Source organism: Pinus tabuliformis, chromosome 1_1, assembly GCF_031772625.1.
Source record: "Pinus tabuliformis cultivar Carrire ecotype Pingquan chromosome 1_1, CPIR1, whole genome shotgun sequence".
Classification (NCBI taxonomy): Eukaryota; Viridiplantae; Streptophyta; class Pinopsida; order Pinales; family Pinaceae; genus Pinus; species Pinus tabuliformis.
The window spans coordinates 178,980,313-179,001,467 of NC_142297.1; the positions used below are offsets into that span (position 1 = coordinate 178,980,313).

Below are 21,155 nucleotides of genomic sequence, written 5' to 3' on the forward strand. Positions count from 1 at the left end.
AGATTCTATAAGAAGAGACGAATTCTTGTGGGTTTTCTTGTCAAGAGGAGCAGTTTTAGCCCTAACTAGCAGCCTACATTTTGTGTCCTCTTGTCTCATTGATCTTCATTGTTTGGTAGCTGTTTGATGATAAAAGAACACTATAATAATCAAGATATGAAGAAGTTAACTACTATTATATGAAGTTAAGTAAAAGAACATCACAAGAAGTTACCAAAGTAAGAGAAATCACCCAAATCTTGCTGCCCTTGATTTCTCAACATGGTTTTAGAGCTAAGGTGACTACAACAAGGAAAGACAACTTGAAGATCGTCCAATTTATGAAGGATACATACGGGCCGAGCACAAGGAGATCATCAAGGAAAACTAAGAAGTATCAAGGAGGACTATCCATCACATCACAAGGATCACATCATCACAACTATTGGAAGAAGAAGAAGACCTCAAAGACCCTACCTCCATTCAAAGAAGGATTCTACACTTGAAGCATTCTTGGGAAGCTTAAACATTCTACAATCATCAAGCAAAGGAATCAAGAAGAAACACTTAATCATCATCAAGGAGGTATCTTCAATTGTGTCAACAACAAAAGAGTCGTGGAAGTCAACATCATCAAGAAGGCATCAAGTTGAAGATATCATCATCAAAGGAGCATCTTCACTTGACATGTTAGTATCAAGATTGCACGAAACAGGGAAACGGGTACGAGTTTCCGAAACGGGAAGCGATACGAAACGCAACCTCCCCAAATTTTGGAAACGAGGAAACGCGAATATATATATATATATATATATATTAGGACATTTAACATTTAAGAAATATGTGCAATCATAGAGCATATATGATACATTCTAATTTATTACATTATGATAAAATTGTCAATTGTCAATGCATAAACTATAAGTATCTAAATTTACATCACATTTACTCATGAATAATCACATAATGAAAATAGAAATATCCAAAATCAGCCACAAGAAATTTCTAATTTTTTGTCTCGTGCTTGATTGGGAGTCTCCTCCTACATAGTCGAATGACCTTAGTGCTCTTGATTAAATACAAGTTTCATACCCTAGTACCCTACATTCTCTTGATTGTTGGGAGTCTCTCCTACATAGAGGGCTTTGTTCTCTCGATTAAATACAAGTTCCATACCCTAGTACATGATAAAATCCAATGGAAACATTGCAATCCCCCCAATCCCGAAATCCTGAAAAACAGATAAGTCTGCTGGATTTTGAGTGAGATCTAAAATTCTACTTTCTCCATATGAAATCCAATGAGGGCGAAACCACTCTCAAACATCCTGAGTCATTTCATAGTAATGTTAAAAATTTAAGTAAAAGTGATATTCTCCATTATTTTTCATTTTCATCCTTTTACTTTTCATTTTCATCCTTTTACTTTAAGAATTTAACATTACCATGAACTGCATATCAACACTAGGGCAAAAGTTCGCTTTTATAACTTTAGACAGGCATCTGGAAGCAACTAGAAGTCACTAGGCTAACGTAAGAATAGATTAGAAAAAAATAAAAAAAATAAAAAAAACACAAGTAAATGCTGAAACGTGGGAGTACGGCCTAAAATGCGTTTCAGGGCCGTACCAAACGCGTTTCAGCGTTTCGTACTCGTTTCCGTACGGAAACGCCCTCCTACCCCACGTTTCCTGCAACATAGGTTAGTATTCTATATTTTATGTCTCAATCTACAATGACTTCTTACTGCATGGAGAACAACAAACTTGTTGGGACATCAAATTACCTTGCATGGAAGAAGAGAATAGATTTGATTCTCTTAGAAAATGAGGTTTGTGAATATGTCATGGGATTAATCACCAAACCTTCTCAAGAGAAATCTCAAGCACTATCAAGGTATATGAAAGGAGAAGTAAGAGCTCAAAGAATCCTCATAGAGTCAATCACGAACTCTCTCATCTCTTATGTAGCAAAGTTGAAGACACCTAAAGAAGTCTATGAGAAATTGGTGCAGTTGTTTTTTGTAAGCACTGCAGGAGAAATCATATGTTTAAGAACCGAACTATACAAGATGAAAGTCTCAAGGGAAGAAGGGGTAGCTTCCTATTCATGAAGGTATCTCAAATTAAAGACCAACTACAAGAACTTGGAGATGCAATGTTTGATCCAAAGATGACCACCATTGTGCTCAATGCACTACCTAATGAATGGGGCAACTTTGTATCAAGCATCTGTGGGAAGAAAGAAACCACTCCATTCAACGATCTATGTTCATTATGCAAGATTGGAGAAACTAGATTAAAGGCGAAGAACGATGTTGGATCAAATGAACGAACACAAGCATATGCAACAATGGCAAGGAGGAAAGGGAAGTTTGGAAATTTTGGGCCTCGAAAGAAGTTTAAAAAGAAAATTGATATGTCCAAAATTCAATGCTATGAATGTAATGAATATGGGCATTTCAAAAGGAATTGTCCTAAACTCAAGAAAGACAACAAGAAGAGAAAGGAAAGGAATGAAGCCCATGTCACCGAAGAAGTAGAAGAACCTGAAAAGAAGAAGTCAAGGGAGGAAGTAAAAGACCTCTACCATGACTGAGATATCGTTATATACTTAGTTCCTTTCGGTTTGTAGAAGATAACTATCATGATGGAAAGCATCACAAGTATGCTAGGATGCATTTTAGCAGTGATTGAAATGGCATCGTAAGCAGTCATCGTGATAGAAGTGAAGTAGCTCATGGCATCTTCATTGGAAGCATAGAAGGACAACAAAAGTAAGCAATTTATATGGTTGGAAAAAGCCATCTAGCACAAAAGGAAGATAAAATTTTGTCCCACTTCATCATCATTAGGAAGAAGCATTTTGCATAATGAGGATCATCAAGATCCTCCATTGGAATCTTTGTTAGAAGATTCAGCGCTACTTAGAAGAAGCGAGTGTCTTGCAGATAGTCTACTTTCCGCCTTGTGTGGGATCCACAATTTAGGAGGATGATGATATGATGACAAAGATGTGCATCATATCAAGTTGGTTGAAGTATCTTCATCTTCAAGCAAGGAAATGAAGTTGCTAAGAAGGAAGTCTAGGTGACCGCATGAAGGAATAGGTATGTAAATATTTGGTAATAGATAGATAAAGTCATGTCATCATATGGTTGTAGATAAAATGATTAGAATGCTCTATCTCATGAGCATGATGAAAGAAAAAGAAACTCTTCCATTAAAATAATGCATGAAGGCATGCAGACAATGTGCCTTGAACTCTACTACATATTGACAAGATGAAATCAACATAATATGACCTCATGAAGAATATGAGGTGGTTGGCAACTGTGGTTCCTATGATGAAGGAACTATGTATAAAAGATCCTAAGGAAAGATAAGTGATCAACATCCGATAATAAGAAGGATTAGCTATGACATCTCCATGGAGAAGATATGAAGACCCTAATAAGTATGTTGAAGATGGAGAACCTTGGTAATGTATGTTTTGGAGATGGATTTATACAATGTACAAAAGGATGTTGATGTTGCAAGAAGGAGATGTTATGACAAAAGGCCATCATAAAGAGGTAACTTTGATTTAATGTTCATTTTAATTTTTGAGAAAGCATCTGGTTGGGATGTAACAGGGCCTACCGAAAGAAGGTTGTAGAAGTTCATCTACAACTGAGAATGGATGGAAGATCCTGAAAGAAACATGAATTGGAAGAAGTAGTTGTATGAAGGATAGCCAGATGTGGATTAGAAGATCACTTTTAGATGAAGAGAAGGATGCCATGAGTATTGGTTCAACACTATGTTTTGTGGAAAGGAAGTGATGGAGAAGATGGCCGATGCCCCACGAAGAAGTTTTGAAAGAAGAAGGCTCCATGATGAAGAAGTTGAAGTTCATTCATGACATGATGCTGAAAGGAGGAGCCCTACTAACAATTGATGGTACCATGATCTCCATCGAAGAGTAGATAACTTCTGTTGAAAACAATTCCCTAGGTAAGAGCGAGCTTCTGTATATTCCTTTTTATTGAAATGAGTAGATCCTCCCTCGTTGAGAGGGAGAGATAGACACATCATTCTTGTCTTCATGGTATGAAGAAAGAATGGAGGATTGGTTAAGCATCTGAATTTTGATACCCTTTGAGGATGAGGTAGATCATCCAATAGGTAAGAGTAGTCGAAGAGGAAATTCCACAAGGATATGTAAATCCAAGATGGGAATGGTCCTAGAAGGACATACCTTGTGAACATCCGGATGGGGAATGTGCCTTGAGAGACAATGATGAGGGTGTCTATAAATCATTTGTCTCGCCAACATTGTGCTTTGATCTTGTGGAGAGATAGAGCTATTAGTCAAGGCCTTGCTATGTCACAATGTTGGTCGATATGATGAGATGCACTGATATAAGTTGAGAAGATAGCTTATGGGATGGCTTACCAATTCGAGTCTTTTAATGAGATTTTTTTAGTATGAGAATGTCCAAGTGCCTTGTATGTATTATGAATACATCCCTAGTTAACAGGGAGTGTTGAAATAAGTAACTAGGTTCGGTCTTCATAAATATGAAATGTACTCTTGATTCTTGTATATTGTAAAAAGAAAGAAAAAATATTATTATTATTTTTGTAGCATGGTTTTCATGCTCAAGGTCAACTTATTTAGAGGTCAAGCACCCATTGAGTCAAGAAGTCAAGTGAGTCATTGTCATGTATGAAAGACCCCATTGGGCATATTATATCATGTTTAGAAAATTATTGTAAGTAAAAAATTGTCATAAGACTCCCTCCAAGACAAGTCGACCAGGCAGTCAACAAGTCTGCCCTCAAGCAGAAACAAGTCGGCCTCATAAAGGCTATTCGACCTCCACAAGAAGCCTATATATACAAGGTATTCAACCTTATTGGAAGGGCATCCATCAAGGACAAGAAAAGGAAACCTAGGAGTGAAGGAGAAGAAGATCTAAAAGAAGAAGAAAACCAAAGATTTTAAGGACTGTTTTTGGGCTAAAACTCCCACGCGTGCGAAAGGAATTAGGGCATCACTGAGTTGCAACAAGATCATTACAACGAGGAATCGAATATAGTGGCAAGAAGCATCAATATTGAAGGCCAAATCATCAAGGAAAGGGAATCTTACCAAGCGAAAGAGAAAAGAGACCCATTCCACCATAATCCTACTACACGTGCAACCTAGGGTTTTTGCACGAAGGCCGAGAATTACAATGAAGAATTGCAGGTCCGAAATTGTGGTCAAAGGAGAAGTTACAGTTGTTGTGAAGCCATATTGACTTGGGTTGACTTTGTGAGGGACAAGCTCATCTAAAGGAGAAGCTGACTTGGTCTTTGGAGGGGTCTTTGACAAGAGTCTTAGGTCTTGAAATTCGTCATTTGAAGATTCTATGAAGAGAAGAATTCTTGTTGGTTTTCCTTTCAAGAGGAGAGGTTTTGGCCCTAGCTAGCAGCCTACATTTTGTGTCCTCTTATCTCATTGATCTTCATTGTTTGGTAGGTGTTTGATGATAAAAGAACACTATAATAATGAAGATATGAAGAAGTTAACTACAAGTATATCAAGTTAAGTAAAAGAACATCACAAGCAATTATCAAAGCAAGAGAAATCACCCAAATCTAGCTGCCCTTGATTTCTAAACACTATGAACCAAGGTGATGGCCATAATGATGAAGGGGTAGAGCTCATGCTTGGTCAAAGGAGAAGCTGCAGTTGTTCTGAAGCCGTATTGACTTGGGTTGACTTTGTGAGGGACAAGCTCATCTAAAGGAGAAGTTGACTAGGTCTTTGGAGGAGTCTTTGACAAGAGTCTTAGGTCTTGAAATTCGTCATTTGAAGATTCTATAAGGAGAGAAGAATTCTTGTGGATTTTCCTCTCAATAGGAGAGGTTTTGGCCCTAACTAGCAGCCTACATTTTGTGTCCTCTTATCTCATTGATCTTCATTGTTTGGTAGTTGTTTGATGATAAAAGAACATTATAATAATCAAGATATGAAGAAGTTAACTACAAGTATATCAAGTTAAGTAAAGAACATCACAAGCAGTTATCAAAGCAAGAGAAATCACCCAAATCTGGCTGCCCTTGATTTCTCAACACTATGAACCAAGGTGATGGCCATAGTGATGAAGGGGTAGAGCTTATGCTTGGCTTTTGCCAACGTGCTAATCTTTTATTGTCTCACCCATATTTTGCATTTTGTGCTACTATTTCCTTTTGTATGTGGCCATGATATGATTTTGTCCTTTTTTTCGCTGCATCAACCCTCTAGGGCATCATTCCAGGCCCGACATAGGTATGTCGATAAGTGGAGGGGGAGTATCAGAGCCTTGTGTAACCAGGGGTCATGTGGACCCAAAGAGGGAAGATGATGAAATAGGACATGTAAGGTGTGGAGGGGAGCGAAAATTGTGGGATGGGAAAACGGGGCCGCGCTACCAAAATCAAGGTTCCCCAAGTAGTGCCCATCTTGAAGCTATATGCCAATGGGGGAAATCCCATGGGATTAGGGTTCAGGATTAACCCCCCATTTAAGGTGAGAGAAAAAGACTACAGTTGAAACCCTTCCTTCTTCCATGTTACCCAATAATCCATACGCAAGCGTGCGCATGGGAAAACAAGCATAAGAACTTGATTGCGCAATGAAAGACATACCTTTAGGACTGGATGGCCCACCTTCAAACCAACTTTCTTGACAAATGAGCGAGGGTACATATGACTGGCTCAAGGAGTGGAGATCAATTGGCACAATATTGACTACATTAGCGGCTATTGGGGTTGCAGGCTGAAGGCAAATGTAGGAGAAAAAATTCTCCTATGGGGTCACCCATAGGTGGTGGGTAACAAGAATTATTTTCTTATGAAGCCTTTATAATAATGCAGTGAGCTAGGTTCAACCCACACTTATGTTGGAAATACAATTGTTATTTTTATGCCAGTTAAGATCACTTATAAAACAGAACACAAAATGAACAATAAAAATAAATACTTTTATTAATAAGATTAACGAGGACTCAAATCTTCAATCTACTAGGCACCAACCTGTACTTTGCCAAGCACCAACTTGGTCTTCTTGAGGACTCCAATCCTCTAGGGCTCCAACCCTCTTAGCTAGTTTAGGCTCCAACCTGGTCTTCCTAAGGATTCTAATCCTCTAGGGCACCAACCCTCTCTTTCATTTCTTCAATATGGGTACAAATGGTTCTTCAAGGCTTCCAATATTATTCTGCAACAAGCCTTGATAATCTTCAACAATTCCCTCAATTAATCTCCAATAACCCTTCGTTCATCAATGACAACTTTAGCATCCACAAATGGTGTCTACAAGACTCTTCATGATACCCAAACAATCTTCTCCAAGGTTACTCCATGAGGGCTTCAATCACGCATCAAGGTCTCCAAGATCAGGTTCTATTATGCTTCCAATTGTCTTCAATAATCTGCTCCAAATGAGGGTCTGATCAACACTTCTCAAAATATGCTCAAAACTGATCTTCTAAATGGTCCAACAAGTTCAAGTCTTCACAAGTCTTCCCCAAATGATGGCTTCCAAAACATACCAATAAACACTTCAAGAATGCACTGAGATATCTTCAAAAATGTCACTCAAGTTTGCTTCAAAATGCCCACAAAGTAAGCCCACAAGTCGGCTCAATCAAGCCCAACAAAACTGCCCAATCAAGCTCAACAAATTTTCTCAATCAAGAATGTCTTCAAACACTTCTGAACTGCCTACAATGGCTCTTTAGTATACTACTTTAATGTCTAGTCTAAGATCACTACAAGTCTTAATAAGTCTGCACAAATAACAGCTACAAAAAAACACTTCTATGAATCCTTCAAATATGTATTAAGATGCCTCCAAAAGGTTACTCAAAGTATGTCTCAAAATGTCCACAAGTCTGCTCAAAAACTGCTCCAAACAAGCTCCAAAATACTGCTCTCAATGCCACAGATCAAAGCTACTAGGAGACTTCAGTAGTGTTCTTCAATTATGTCTTAAAGGTGTTCCAATTATACTGTTACAAGATATTCAAGGTATACTTCAAAACAAGTCTGGTTTAGGTCAGGTTCCTTTTTCTATACAATGATTTTTCAAGAATGCAAGTGCTCCAAATATCCTCTGGAAACTTCATCAATCTTCACTAACAATATTTTTTTTTCAAAGACTTCAAGAAAACTGTTCAATAATCGGCATAAAGAAGAACTGTATTTCTGCTTCAGTGTAGAGGTCTGTTACAGGTTTCCAGATGCTTCCACAGGTCTGCAACAAGAGCTATTACAGGTACGAAGTTCTATCTTCACAGATCTTCTTATCTCAGGTCTAAAAGAATCCTGCACAGGTCTGCTATCAAGCTTCTAGAGGTCTGCAAAACAAGATGTCTCCTCAAAACTTCAACAGGTCCCAAGATATCACAGAAACCCTCCACCACAGAAGGGTTGAGTCTGCAACTAAAGTAGGGCAGAGTCTGCAACAATATAAACACAAGAATATACTCAAATACTGCTTCAAAATCCGTCCTTTACTTCAGATCTGAGTCTTTTTCTGCTTCAATGCTTGATTGAATTCTAAAATGTCGAGTTTAGTTAACTATTTATAGTTGTTTGAGTATATTTGAAAAGACACGTCTATTGGAGTTTGAGCCGACATGTACCAGTGAGCTTACATAAGTCGGCTAGCAAGTTTAAACAATATTGCTATACACTGCCTTAAAAAATTAATATCTCTGCAATGGTAAGGAGTTATGAGGGATGTAGGTACTCGTTAGAAAGCTTATGACCTCCTCTACAAGCTGGTGTAAACATCTCTTTAAGATATGACCTTTAATGATGACAATTTTATTTTTATTTTTTATTATCTACATGTTTTTTATTTTTATTTTTAGTAACAGCTCTAATTGAAGTTTTCTTTTATCGAACTGGGGCATGATGTAGCTTAGGTTTTCTTCATCTATATGTCTTGGGCAATCTTAGGGTTTCTTAGGATATCTTAAGCTAGGGTATCATGAGAAATTTATGTGCATGGGACTAGGTGCATGAGATAGGGCTAGGGTATCATGGACATTTTAGCATCATCATATTGACATCTTAGGGCTTCGTCATTCTTCTAGGGTTTTATTTGGTATTAGGGCATAAGTGCACTTAGGGTTTATCAATGCACTATACTTAAGGTTTCATGGGCACCTTCCATCATCCATATTAAGACATTGCTTCATTTCGGGCTTTTCAAGCACCTATTAGCTTTTGCATACTCTTAGAACTTTAGGGCTTTCAATAGGGAACAAGTCTAGGGCATACAGATTAGGGCTAGGGTTAGGGTTGCACTTTAGGGTTATCAAGAACCATTAGGGTTTTCACTTAGGGTTAGGTTTTTATTATCTTCAACAATGCACCCAAGTGGCCATCTAATTGAAATCAATGACAACTTTATTCAACACCTTTTTGATCAAACCATCTGATTTTGCCTCTTTGGTGAGGTTGGCATACTGAGAGTTTAGGGAAACTGGCTTTTATTCTTTCTTTCTATGCTTTAGAGGAATGGTTGAAGTCAGATAGATGCTCAGTTTGTATGTACTATGGATAAATTTTATTTTATTGCAAGAGATCCTTATTGTATTACATTGGCTACTCTCTGGGCAGAATGTGATAAGAACCCACTGGATTTTTTAATATGTTTGTAAGAACAGGCATGATTTAACAGTCCATGTTTTTTATGGGTGGCTATCATACCTGTATTTTGCTTTCTTTACAATGTCAAATATTTCAAATAATACCTTATGTTAATGAGGTGACATGCATTGTTGTACCCCTTACATTTGAATTCTAAACGAATGAAGCATTGAAATTTTATGTTAAGCTTTTGTTTGAATATAGTTTCATGGTCGACCTTTAAAGGACAATCTATGGTGCTGTAGTTATGATTTTCCTTTATTTAGGTAGATGTTTTCTGTCATCAAGCTCTCACATCCCTCATGTTCATAGATGTGGTGGTGCTTATTTGTTTTTTAAATTAGTCTTTTGTTTTCTTTTTAATATTTCTCAGTTAGTTGAAAATGATATATGCCATGTTAAGAACTATAGGCTGCGTCATTGTGTTTCTCATAAATTTTAATGCTTGGTTTTGAGCAGGATTATTCAATTCTCCTCCAGGACTGCATTTGCTACAGCACAAAAATGTATAAGTAGCAAAGGTCGTTTTTATAGGTTGGTTGAGGTATGATTTTTAAAATCTTTGCTTCATGCAAGTTGTAATTAAGAGCCTAATCATATTCCTTTATTCTATGAAATCTCTATTGAAAAGCATGCTTTGCTTTTGCATGTCAGGTAGATCACCGTCAGTGGAGTAACCTCGAATCCCCATTTGATGGAAAAGTTGTAAGTGTCATGTTATTTTTTCTTAAACAAGCTTTAGGTCATGATCTATCAATATACTGTGAGAAGTTTCAATTTGCTTTTAGCATATGCAGAGAGCTCGCAGTCAATCCTTGATGGTTTGCAGTGGTGTTTTAAAAATCTGCCTGGATCCGAACTTGAACCAGTTGGACAGGGCACGGAGCCTAACCGGCCAATAAAGTAGACTGGTAGGCTGGTTTTTACTGGTTTGGTACCAAACCAGTACAAACCGACCCAAACTGGCCAGTCCCGATTTGAACCGGCTGAGTCGATCCAGGGTGCATGCACCCACCCCACACAAGCAGACCTCAAAAAGTTTTTTAGGCTGTTTTTAATTAAAAGAGGGGAATTTCCCTTTCTAAACCGTTCTAATTTGCTATGAAGAGAAACCCATCCCCCCTACCCCCCGCCCCCCCGCCCCTTGCCTCACACCTCTCATTGTGAGCTTTTGTGAATATTTGTGAGCTTGCTAAGCTCTGCTATGGTGTTGAGCTATTCAGCAGTGGTCTAGCAGCAGCAATGCTGAAATTGATTTGGTACCATGAAGAAAATTTGGAGCTGGTTTGGAGCTGTCCAACGGAATTGGCATCTTTGGGAGGAGGCTCCAGCCCATCTTTTCATTCCTAGGTATGCTTCCCCCCTTCAAGAATTGCAGATCTGAATGCTGTCCCTATCTTTTATTTTTTTTCTCTTTCAAGTTAAAATATGCCCCTCTTTGTTCTTAAATTTAAGATAGGGTCTGCATCGTGATTTCTTGCTCTTTTCCCTTGTAAATTGCAGATTTCTTTCCTTTTGAATTCCATTATCCTTGGCCCCAAGAGCCAAAGGTGCTGCAGGGACCCATTGTGATGTTTTGATGGCCAAATGTTTTGCAAATAGTGTCAGCACCCAAGTGAGAGGTGGTGGGGAGATATTTGTAGGTTGAAACAACACTTGGGTGGTATAAGAGGCCAAGAAACTCCATGTGGTGCACCAAAGGAAGTGAAAGGGCATATTAGAGCAAAAATGCTTCAAAAGTTCGAAAAATATGAAGAGGGGAAGGCTAGGGAAAAGGCAATAAAAGAAGAATTATGTAAGGATGAGGCAACTTGCAGAAGTTATAAGAGCAAGCACTGGTGATATTGGTGATTTTGGACTTAAAGACTCTTCCTATATCCCTTCCACCGTTGTCCATGACCCCTTCAATTATCTTCCTCCACCTATTGAGTTTTCTGGTCAACCTAAAAAGAAGAGGAACATTAAGAACTATTTCACACCTACCACCAACTCTTCCTCTACTATTGCCTCTCAGTCTGAACCAAGTCTAACTCAACCCACCTTAGATACATTGGAATATGCAATGCAAATAAGTTTTTTTTTTTTTTTTTTTTTTTGTAAGTAAGAAGATTATATTATATAAAGAGTATAATACAAAAAACTGCAGAGGCAGTGAGAGCAGGGATGTACAATAATCCTTGGCTAATCGCCTGCTCAGAGGGCAAATTACATGTGCACCAAAACAAAGTCCACCACGCAGGGTGACAAGAGACAGAACGAAATATTACTAAGTCATGGGAACTACCAGGAGTGGAAGGTAGTAGTAATATACTAGCAACAAACACAGACTTAAAGCCGAAAGACCAGAGTGAAAAGAAGACAGAGAAGCGAAATCGCGGGTCCAAACAGGAACAGACATGAAAACTTTAGAGGCGGTAATTGTCCATCTGGGCAGTGGTGTCCGGTCCTCTGTTCCCTGCATGGCTGCCAATCCTTGTTTGCAACTCTTCCAGTGTAGCCGGCTGAAACGCTGCGGAGGTAGAAGGCTGGGCAGCATAGTTCGCGTTGGAGTTTGCTTGCTGCGTAACAGGAGCGGTGTCTATGGAGTTCTTGAGTAGCTGAATGAGCAGCATTATCAGACGGTTCTGGGTTTTGATCGATTCATTCACGGCAGTTAATTTGCTGTCCAGAGAGCTGTTGTAATCTGTGATCCTGGCCATCTGTTCTGTGGTGAGATTGACCTGAGTGGTGAGATTGACCTCTGTTATAGACTCCAGAGCTTTCGCAATTAAGGTTTTCATGCGCCAGCATTCCTCCTTGGTGCGCACATACTGAGTTGCCCTCTTCGCCGGCGTACCAGGGTCTGTGACCCAGTCGACCTCAGCAGCGATTTCCTTCTCCGAGCGACCACCCTCCTCACGCTTCGCATCAGCCTCCAGTTCTGCCATTTTGCGCTTGATGCGGGTTACAGTTCTAGTTTCGTAACCCCTTCTTGCGGCCTGAAGTTCCTTGTTAGCCGCCTTGCATCGACTGATCCCCTCTTTCATGGTGAGCCTCTCGTGACTTGCCTGAGTATAAACAGAATTGAAGACTAAACCCTTCTTCACACAGATGTTTAGAACAATGAGGAGAACAGGGCATTTTCCCCTGTTTTTATAGTGAAGGAGGCGATGCTTCCTCATGGGAGGGGAGTAAATGCCTGCAGTGATGGTGGTACCTAGTTGGTAAGTGACCTGAGGAGTCGCACAAGCGGACTTGTCCCTGGAAGAGTTGGAGCTAATGATGAAATTGCTAGGTTGACGAGCCAGGTGCCAAGTGTGTGGTGCGATCCTTCGCCAAGGGTGGTGGCGCGTGAGGGTAGATATGCGCTCTGAGCTATCATGCCTGAGGCTGATCCTTCGAGCATTGTACCATCGTCTTCCACTCAGAATTACCATTAATGGTTGAGGTTCCTTACCGTGCGAATCCGCTCCGTGCATGCTGAAGGGACGGTGTTTTATGTGCCGTATCCCGAAACTTAAATTGTTTTGATTACCATTCCAGATGGGCTGGTTCCGCCATAAGTGCCGCCGGCCCCTGCATCCAATCATCCCGTTATAAGCTTGGGGATGAAATTCCCTTCTTGTCTTCTTATAATTTCGAGAATGTTGCCAGCTGCCAACCTGGATTAAGGTTGGGTGGTCTGAGTCAGATCGTTCGCTGCCAGATGAATGCATTCTTCTTTTATGGCTGGGTCATCAAACTCTCGCCAACATCTATCAATGGCAATGTTGGGGTTGTCTGCTCCACAGTTTGCTAGATAATCAGCAAGACCATTTGCCTTTCTCCTGGCTGTTTGAAGGATAAGACCCTTCATCCCCATCACTAGCTCAGCTATGTTCTCCGTTGCTTTGGCTAGCCTCCAATGCTTGGTTGCTTTGCTTGTGGCCGTGCCTGTCTGTAGGCGTTTAGCCGCCGTGATAGCAAGCAGAGAGTCTCCTTCAACTATTAGATTTCCCCTTCTGAGATTTTTTAGGATTTTCAAGCTCTGCTCAAGCGCCGCAAACTCGGCCTCATTATTGGTTGCTTCACCTAAAGCTCTGCAGAAAATATGAGTGATTTCCCCTATTTGATTTCGGACCGCTCCCCCAATACCTGCTGTGCCCGGGTTTCCCCGAGAGGCACCGTCAAAGTTCATTTTCAGGCAGCCCATAGGAGGTCGTTGCCACATTGAAGAAGTTGAGGCGGGTTGGTGAGAACCTCCCCCTGTTGGTTGATGGCAAACATTGTCCAATTGAAACGCCTTGAGGATTTTTAAGTCCCGAGCGGTTGGTTTTTCCTCAGCTTGAACTTTGCATTTGGCTTGTATGAGCTGTTTGATATTTGTTGAGATGGATTCCTTTGCAAGTTCTAGGCTTCTAGTTTCTTCTTTGAAGATTCTGCGGTTGTGTTCTTTCCAAATGGTCCATACTATAAAGCCAGGGGCAGCTTTCCAGATGCTTTCCACTCTGTTTACTTTTGAGAACTTGCTTCTCCAGTTGGAGATCGTTTCCTGTATTGAATCCCTATTCCTATCAGAGGCTTCAAGGATTCTTTCCATCCATTCCCATAGCTTAGACGCCCATTCACATGAGTTGAGGAGGTGGTTCATTGTTTCCTCCTCCTTATTACACATAGGGCATCTGGATGGACCACTGAAGCCTTTCTTTAAAAGGTTTTCCCAGGTAAGAGTCCTCTTCTTCATTAATAACCATAGAAACGTTCTAATTTTCGGCCAAAGCAAGCTGTCCCAGACCTTAGTTGCCCAAGGTTGAAAATTTGGTGGTCCTTCCTCATCTATGATATTCCGGGCCTCTTTCAAAGAAAAGTTCCCGTTCCCTTTGGGCCCCCATCTAAGCTTGTCATTCTCGGTTGCAGTTCTGATTTTCCTTTTGGATAGCTGTTGATTTAAATTTTGTAGATTCTCCTGAGGGAGAACATTATTATTTAGATCAAAAACTGCCCACTGCCTCCAATCCTGGTCAGCATTGTTGATCGACCAGTACTGACTTACAGTGAATTTGCCTGCCGCTTGCTGATTTTGTTTTAGGGGAAGGAGGTGAGGGGATTCTAACTTGGGAAGCTGTTGCCAGGCATCTTCCCAAAAGAGAGCATTGTTGCCGTTTCTTATCTCCCAGAAGCTGTGATCCTGGATTATGCCTCTATTTGCCTGAGCATGGTTCCATATTGGTGAGCCATGGCGGGTGATCTGCATCCTGATTATGTCTAGATTGTTGCTGTTCGGCATGTACTTTTCTTTCCAGTGAGTGGCCCAGGGAAGATTTATGTCTGAGATCCACTTCCACCAAATCTTGGCTCCACAGATGTTATTTACTGTGGCTGGATCAACTAGATTTAGCCCTCCCTGGGTTTTTGGTTTGCATAACTTCTCCCAGGCCACAAGCGCCCATTTGTTCTTCTCGCTGCTTCCGCTCCACAGAAAGGAGCGCTGAATGCTTCGAATTTGGTTTAAGACTCCTTTAGGTGCCGGGAGAATAGAGAGCATATAGTGAGGGATTGCCTGCAAAACCGCCTTTGTGAGGATTAATCTGCCTGCAAAGTTTAGAGCTCGGTGAGTCCAGTGCTTGCTTTTCCTTATCATGCTAGCTAAGATTTTCTCCCAGTGCCCTTTCTGCCAAGGCTTTAGCGTGAGGGGGGCCCCAAGGTATCTGGAGGGAAGAGATCCAATTTTGAACCCAAGAAGACGTGAAAGGTGAGATTGAATGGAAGGGTGAGTATTGAAGAAGAACAGCGTTGATTTGGAGAAGTTGATCTCCATCCCTGAAGCTTGGCTGAAAAGATTGAGAATGTTTTTGAAGGCTAAGGCTTCCTTGACAGTGGGGATACCATGAAGCATGGTGTCATCCACAAATTGTTGATGGGTGGTGGCTTGACATTCTCTAATGGGTTGAAGGCCTTTGATGATGCCTTCTTCTTTGTTCCTGGTTATTAGTCTGCCAAGTCCCTCCATGAGGATGATAAACAAGAAGGGGGAAAGGGGATCACCTTGCCTAATACCTCTAGTCGGCTGGAAGGGAGCAGAGGGCGCTCCGTTCACAAGGATAGAGTGTTTAGGTGACTTGATGAGGGCTAAAATCCACTTGATCCACTGATTGCTGAAGCCAAAGGCTGCCAGCACCGCTTCTAGGTATGACCAACTTACCTTATCATAAGCCTTGGAGAGATCGAGCTGCATTAGCATACCTGCTTCTTTTTTGGAATGAAGAGAGTGAATCATCTCTTGCGCCAACAAGATATTGTCCATGATTTGCCTTCCTTCCACATAGCCAGATTGTTCTGGAGATATGATGCCTGGAAGGATAACTTTCAACCTGTTTGCAATGACTTTTGAGATTATTTTATAAATGACATTACAAAGGGCTATAGGCCGAAACTTATCCGGAGTGTTAGCCGCTTCCACTTTAGGAACAAGAGCTATGAAGGTGGAATTTAAAGACTTGAGGATGGTCTTGGATCTTCTGGAGTCTTCTACTATTTCCCATATATCTTGCTTGACGATGTTCCAGCATGCTTTGTAAAAGTTAATGGTGAAGCCATCCGGGCCGGGAGCTTTATCATTGGGCATGCTTTTGACAGCCTCCTCCACTTCTTCCATTGTGATTGTTTTTCGGAGGGACCAGTTCTGTTCTTTAGTAATAATTTTTGGAATTACTTCTGTGATTTTTTTGATGGCTTCCTCCCTGTTAATGTCTGGTTCCTGCGCTATGAGGCTGAAATGATTTCTGAGGGTGGCTGAGATTTCATTATGATTTCTTACCAGGTTCCCCTCCTCATCTTTTAACTCCAGGATTTTATTGGCATTTCTGTGGTCCATGGCTGATCTGTGGAAGAACTTTGTGTTTTGCTCCCCTTCTTTCAGCCAAAGAATTCTGGATTTCTGTTTCCATAGAGTTTCTTCTTGTTTGCACCTGGTGTGCCATTGCTGCGTGAGTTCTTCTTCTATTTTGCTTGTCTCCTCCTCTCTGCAGCCTTCCATGCCTTCCTTTTGTATTAGTTCTAGTTTCTCTTCAATAATTGCTTTCTCCTGAAAGATATTTCCGAAGACTTGTTTGTTCCATTCCTTTAATTTGAGCTTGATGTTTTTTAGTTTCTGTTGGAGATTAAACATTTTGGATCCTTCTTCCCTTGTGGGCTCTTTCCACCATTTCTCTACCATTTCTAGGAAAGAGGGATGTTCTATCCAGAATTTTTCAAACCTGAAGGGTTTGTTTTTGGGAGTGTCCTGGATCTCAACTGCCAGAGAGACCGGCCAGTGGTCAGATCCTCCAGAGGGGAGGATGTTTGATTCTACGTCTATTCCTTCCAGCAGCAGATTCTCTGAAACTAAGAAGCGGTCCAATCTAGACGCAATGAGCCTATCTCCCCCCCGTCTATTATTCCAGGTGTATTTTCCGCTTTTGGGGTAGACATCCACCAGTTTTGTGTTCTCTATGAAACTTAAGAAGGCCTCTCCATCCTTGAGTAGTTTTCTTATGCCTCCTTTCTTCTCCAGGAGGGAGGTTATCATATTGAAGTCTCCCCCCAGTATGAAGTTGGCATTCTGGTGTCTTTCTATGAGTTTGGCGAGCGAATCTAGAAAACAAAATTTATCTTCTATCTTTTGGGGATTGTAGACGTTAATACAGAAGAAAGAGGAGGAATTACCCGTTGGCTGCAGCTCCAAAGCTAGGTAGTGCTTGCTGGCTTCAGCTGTTAAGAGCTGAAACTTACGAGTGTCCCAGAAGGTGGCTAGGCCTCCCTCGCGACCCTTACTTTCAATCTCCGTTGCTTCAAGATTCCTATTTATCTTCCCTCGAAGCTTTCCTATGAGTTCACTGTTGCATTTGGTTTCTTGGAGAAACAACAAATCCGGATGATACTTCCTCATTGTGCGCTTTAGGACCCTCTGTTTGGCCTGACTACTTATTCCTCTGGTGTTCCAAGAGATGACCTTCATAGTTAACAGTTTGGTTGGAAGGACGAGTACTCCTCTAGCTGCCTAATCAAACCAGCATTGATTAACATTTCTCCAAGTTCCTGTAGCTGCTCTGTGTTTGTTTTTCGGCCCCGTCGACGCTTATGTCTTGGGCCTGAAATTCTTCCCAACTGCAGTTTGTAATGTGGTGAACCTCCCTTGATTATTCCGAGTTTGCCTTTCTGTTTCTCCATGAGTGCCTTTTGCCTTGCAATAAACAAATCATTAACCTTCCTTATTTCTTCTTCTGGAACTGCTTCCATTCCCTTAGCTTTCCAGCTTGCGGCCAGCTCCTTTAGGTCCATTCCAGCTGTTACTAGGGTATTATCCAGCTCCTAGTCTTCACTTCCTGCTTCACTTGTCTGCATGTCTGTTTCCTCCTCCGTTTCGACGATTCTTTCGGCCATGAGGACCTCCTCTCCTGTTGTTGCATCCGGCCTGTCTTCTTCTGTGTGTTGTCCCTGCTTCTCTTGCCTAATGTTGCCATGGGGAGTATGCTGTTTTTCCCCCGAGTCCGTCTCTTGGTCAAGAACCTCAAAGGGGTTGCTGAAATAGTTCCTCTCTACTTTCCCTTTACCATTTCTCCTTCTGATGGCTCTCTGCCTGTTCTTGGGTTTGATGAAGTCATTCTTGTCTCTGTTGGTCTGTGTTTTTTCCCCTTCTGTCTCTTTTTTGCTCAAGGGGCACTCCCTTACTAAGTGTCCATGCTCGTGGCATTTCCTGCATCTGAAGGGTATTTGCTCGTAATCAAGCGCCTGATAGTATTCTTCATCCCTATAATCCAACCATACCCCCTCATGCAATGCTCCTGAGACATCTAGTTCAACGCATATTCTCGCGTAGGTAGTGTATCTTTTTTGCATAGTTGCTTCTGAGGCTTTGACAAAAGTGCCAAGCTTGTCTCCGATTTGTTTCAGGGTATTAAGACCCCAGTAGTCCATGGGAAGGGAGAAGAGTCTGATCCAGACAGGCACTTGAGTGAAGGTTTCCTTCTCTGGTGCAAAGTTTGGCTTCCAATGTCTCATGTAGAGCCCAACTGCTGCTAGAAAGTACGGTCCTCCCTCAAACACTCTGTCCTTGTCTTCTAAACTTGCAAAAACCACTGTAAAAAAGCCTTTGGCTCCTAGGTGCAGCTGCACATCCCCTTTCGGTTTCCATTGTTGTTGTATCCATTGGCAGAGGGTTCTCTCGGAGGGCCAGATGCCCATGAATTTGCAGATTATGGCATATTCAGCCATGTGGTCCCTGTAAGCTTGAATTTCAGGGTCGTTGAAATCTATCCGCAGACTATCAAGTTTTTTAGGCTTGCAGGCCTTGTTGTTCTCATGATTTCTTTTGGGGTCTGCGCTTGTTTCCCCCTCCTTTTCTGGATGCACTATTTCTTTTCCTTTCCTTTCTTTGTCGTTTGCTGTTGTCTTTTTTCCATTTTCTGATGACTGCTTTCTGTCATCATTTTTGTCCTGTTTGTCTGCAGTATTTCTTTTTGCTGTGTTCCTGCCGCCTGTGGTTTTGTCTGCTTTGTCAGGATGTGGCTGCTTCTTTTCCTTGTTGCTCGTGCCGCTTATCAACTTGCTGTCTGAACCCGCTATTCTCACTCCCACCGTAGCATTGTGTGGTTGCGAGAGTTTAACCATTTCTTTGAAAGACGGGGTCCCACTGGACCCCTCAGGCTCCATTCTTCCTGAGTCCACTGCCCCGCAAAAGGATAGTATCACCCGTCGTTAGCTAATGGAGAACAGTGCGTACGCCGCCGAGGAACCGAAACCCTAGATAGGTTAAGTTACACCTCCATTATCGAACCAGAGCTCCCGACCGAAACCCTAGATAGAATTCTAATAAGCAGGAATAAAAATTTCTTTGCAATGCAAATAAGTTGCGTTGGAAGAGATTACTAGATAGTGGTATGATGCAAATATCCCCTTCAATGATGCCCTCTCACTTTTTATTAGCAAGCTTTGTGGCACTCTGTTATTGCTGCAGGAATTACTAGATGGTGGTATGATGTAGATATCTCCTTCAATGTTGCCCTTTCACCTTATTAGCAAGCTTCGTGGCACTATGTTATTGTTGCAGGAAAGGGCTTCAAAGGCCCTGTTGACCACCGGAGTGGCACCTGATGACTATATGAAGACTCCATGCCCAAGGATGATCCAGAGGACACTTGTAACATCAGATATCGTCAGTCAATAGAGTTTTTTTAACTTTAATTCAATCTTCTCATTATCTTTCTTATACCCAGATTCCACACCTTATGGGGAATTATAATAAGTGATACTAGTAATGATGAGTTTTGAGTTTGTAACAGGCCTAGGATGTTGGGACTTGATCCGCAAACAAGTATACCTTGGAGTGTTTTTTTTATCTGGTTAATTATCCCTTCTTTTTCAGAGACAAACAATTTTTTAGGTTTTTTCACTCACGTTTTACCCCAAAGCCGAGGTGACAGTTTGAAGGTTGAGCCCCCGACACATCTTAGTGTCTAGAGTCTATGTATATTACCATACTATATCACACAAAAAATTTCGTGCAATTTGGTTAGGTCTAGGTAGTCATTTTTTAATTTTTTAGATTTCCCGCAGGTCAAAAATTGCAAATAAAATTGTATTTAAATTGTAATAAGTGTAGTCTAGAGAAGTTGTATGGGGTATGAGTAATCAAAATTACACCTCTCACCCTCAACTTTCTACTATGACACTTTGAGGGGTTAATAATGTGTTTTGGACCTTCAAAACCCACTTTTTCTATGTTTAGTGGGAAATTTGGCAATTAATTAAACTAGAAATTAAATAAATGGAGAAAAATAAATATCCACACATGCTAAATGTTGTGAAAATGAGGTGGAAAATTATGGAGGAGTTAAAGTGAAGTCCCAAGGTGACGTGGACTCCTAAAATCAAGTAAAGGACCCGTGCTCAAATAAAATCGAATTTCTGGCATTAAATGAAAACGCTGCTTGGAAATTCGAATTTGTGAAGTTAATGCACATTTGGGAGGATTTGGGAGAATATTTGGTGGAGATTTTTGTGGGAAATTGTCCTCACATGGGTTACCACCCATATACACTTGTCATTCTACCATAAAATTCGAATTTGGCATATAAGGGAAGAAGAAAATGATGTCCACTTGCCATAATTCGATTTTTACACTTGGCATTGGAGCTCCATTTAACAAATTCGAATTTCTCTTTGGGATTGTCACCTCATGCCACTTGTTTAATCACTTCTACACTGGGATTGACTCCAATGCCATTTGTCATTGTCCTTCTTCATTGGGACTTGCTTCCAACTCTTTATATAATAGAGCCATGGGCTTTCACATTGCATCATATTGTTACTAGCTATTGTGCTTGCAGAAACACTATTGCCTTGTACATTTTCAGAAATATCAGTAAAGACTTTGGGGTTTCATTCATGAGGTGTTCCTCCTTTTCGAGTGATGAATTGTTGAGCATTGGTATAATTCCTTTTACTCATGCTTTGATCTAATTTGCTTCCATATGCTCTTGTAGATTTGTTAATCTAGAGCTAT

General features: G+C 40.9%; 1 protein-coding gene across 2 annotated transcripts in view; it reads left to right on the forward strand.

Moving 5' to 3' along the window:
* The window catches only part of LOC149212137 (uncharacterized), a 162,304-nt gene that overhangs the window by 92,753 nt on the left and 48,396 nt on the right, over window positions 1-21,155 (forward strand). For both annotated transcript variants that reach the window (XM_089391730.1, XM_089391729.1), the window contains 2 exons: window positions 10,115-10,199; window positions 10,310-10,360. In XM_089391730.1, coding sequence (XP_089247856.1) covers window positions 10,115-10,199; window positions 10,310-10,360 — 136 coding nt within the window. The remainder of the gene's footprint in view (window positions 1-10,114; window positions 10,200-10,309; window positions 10,361-21,155) is intronic.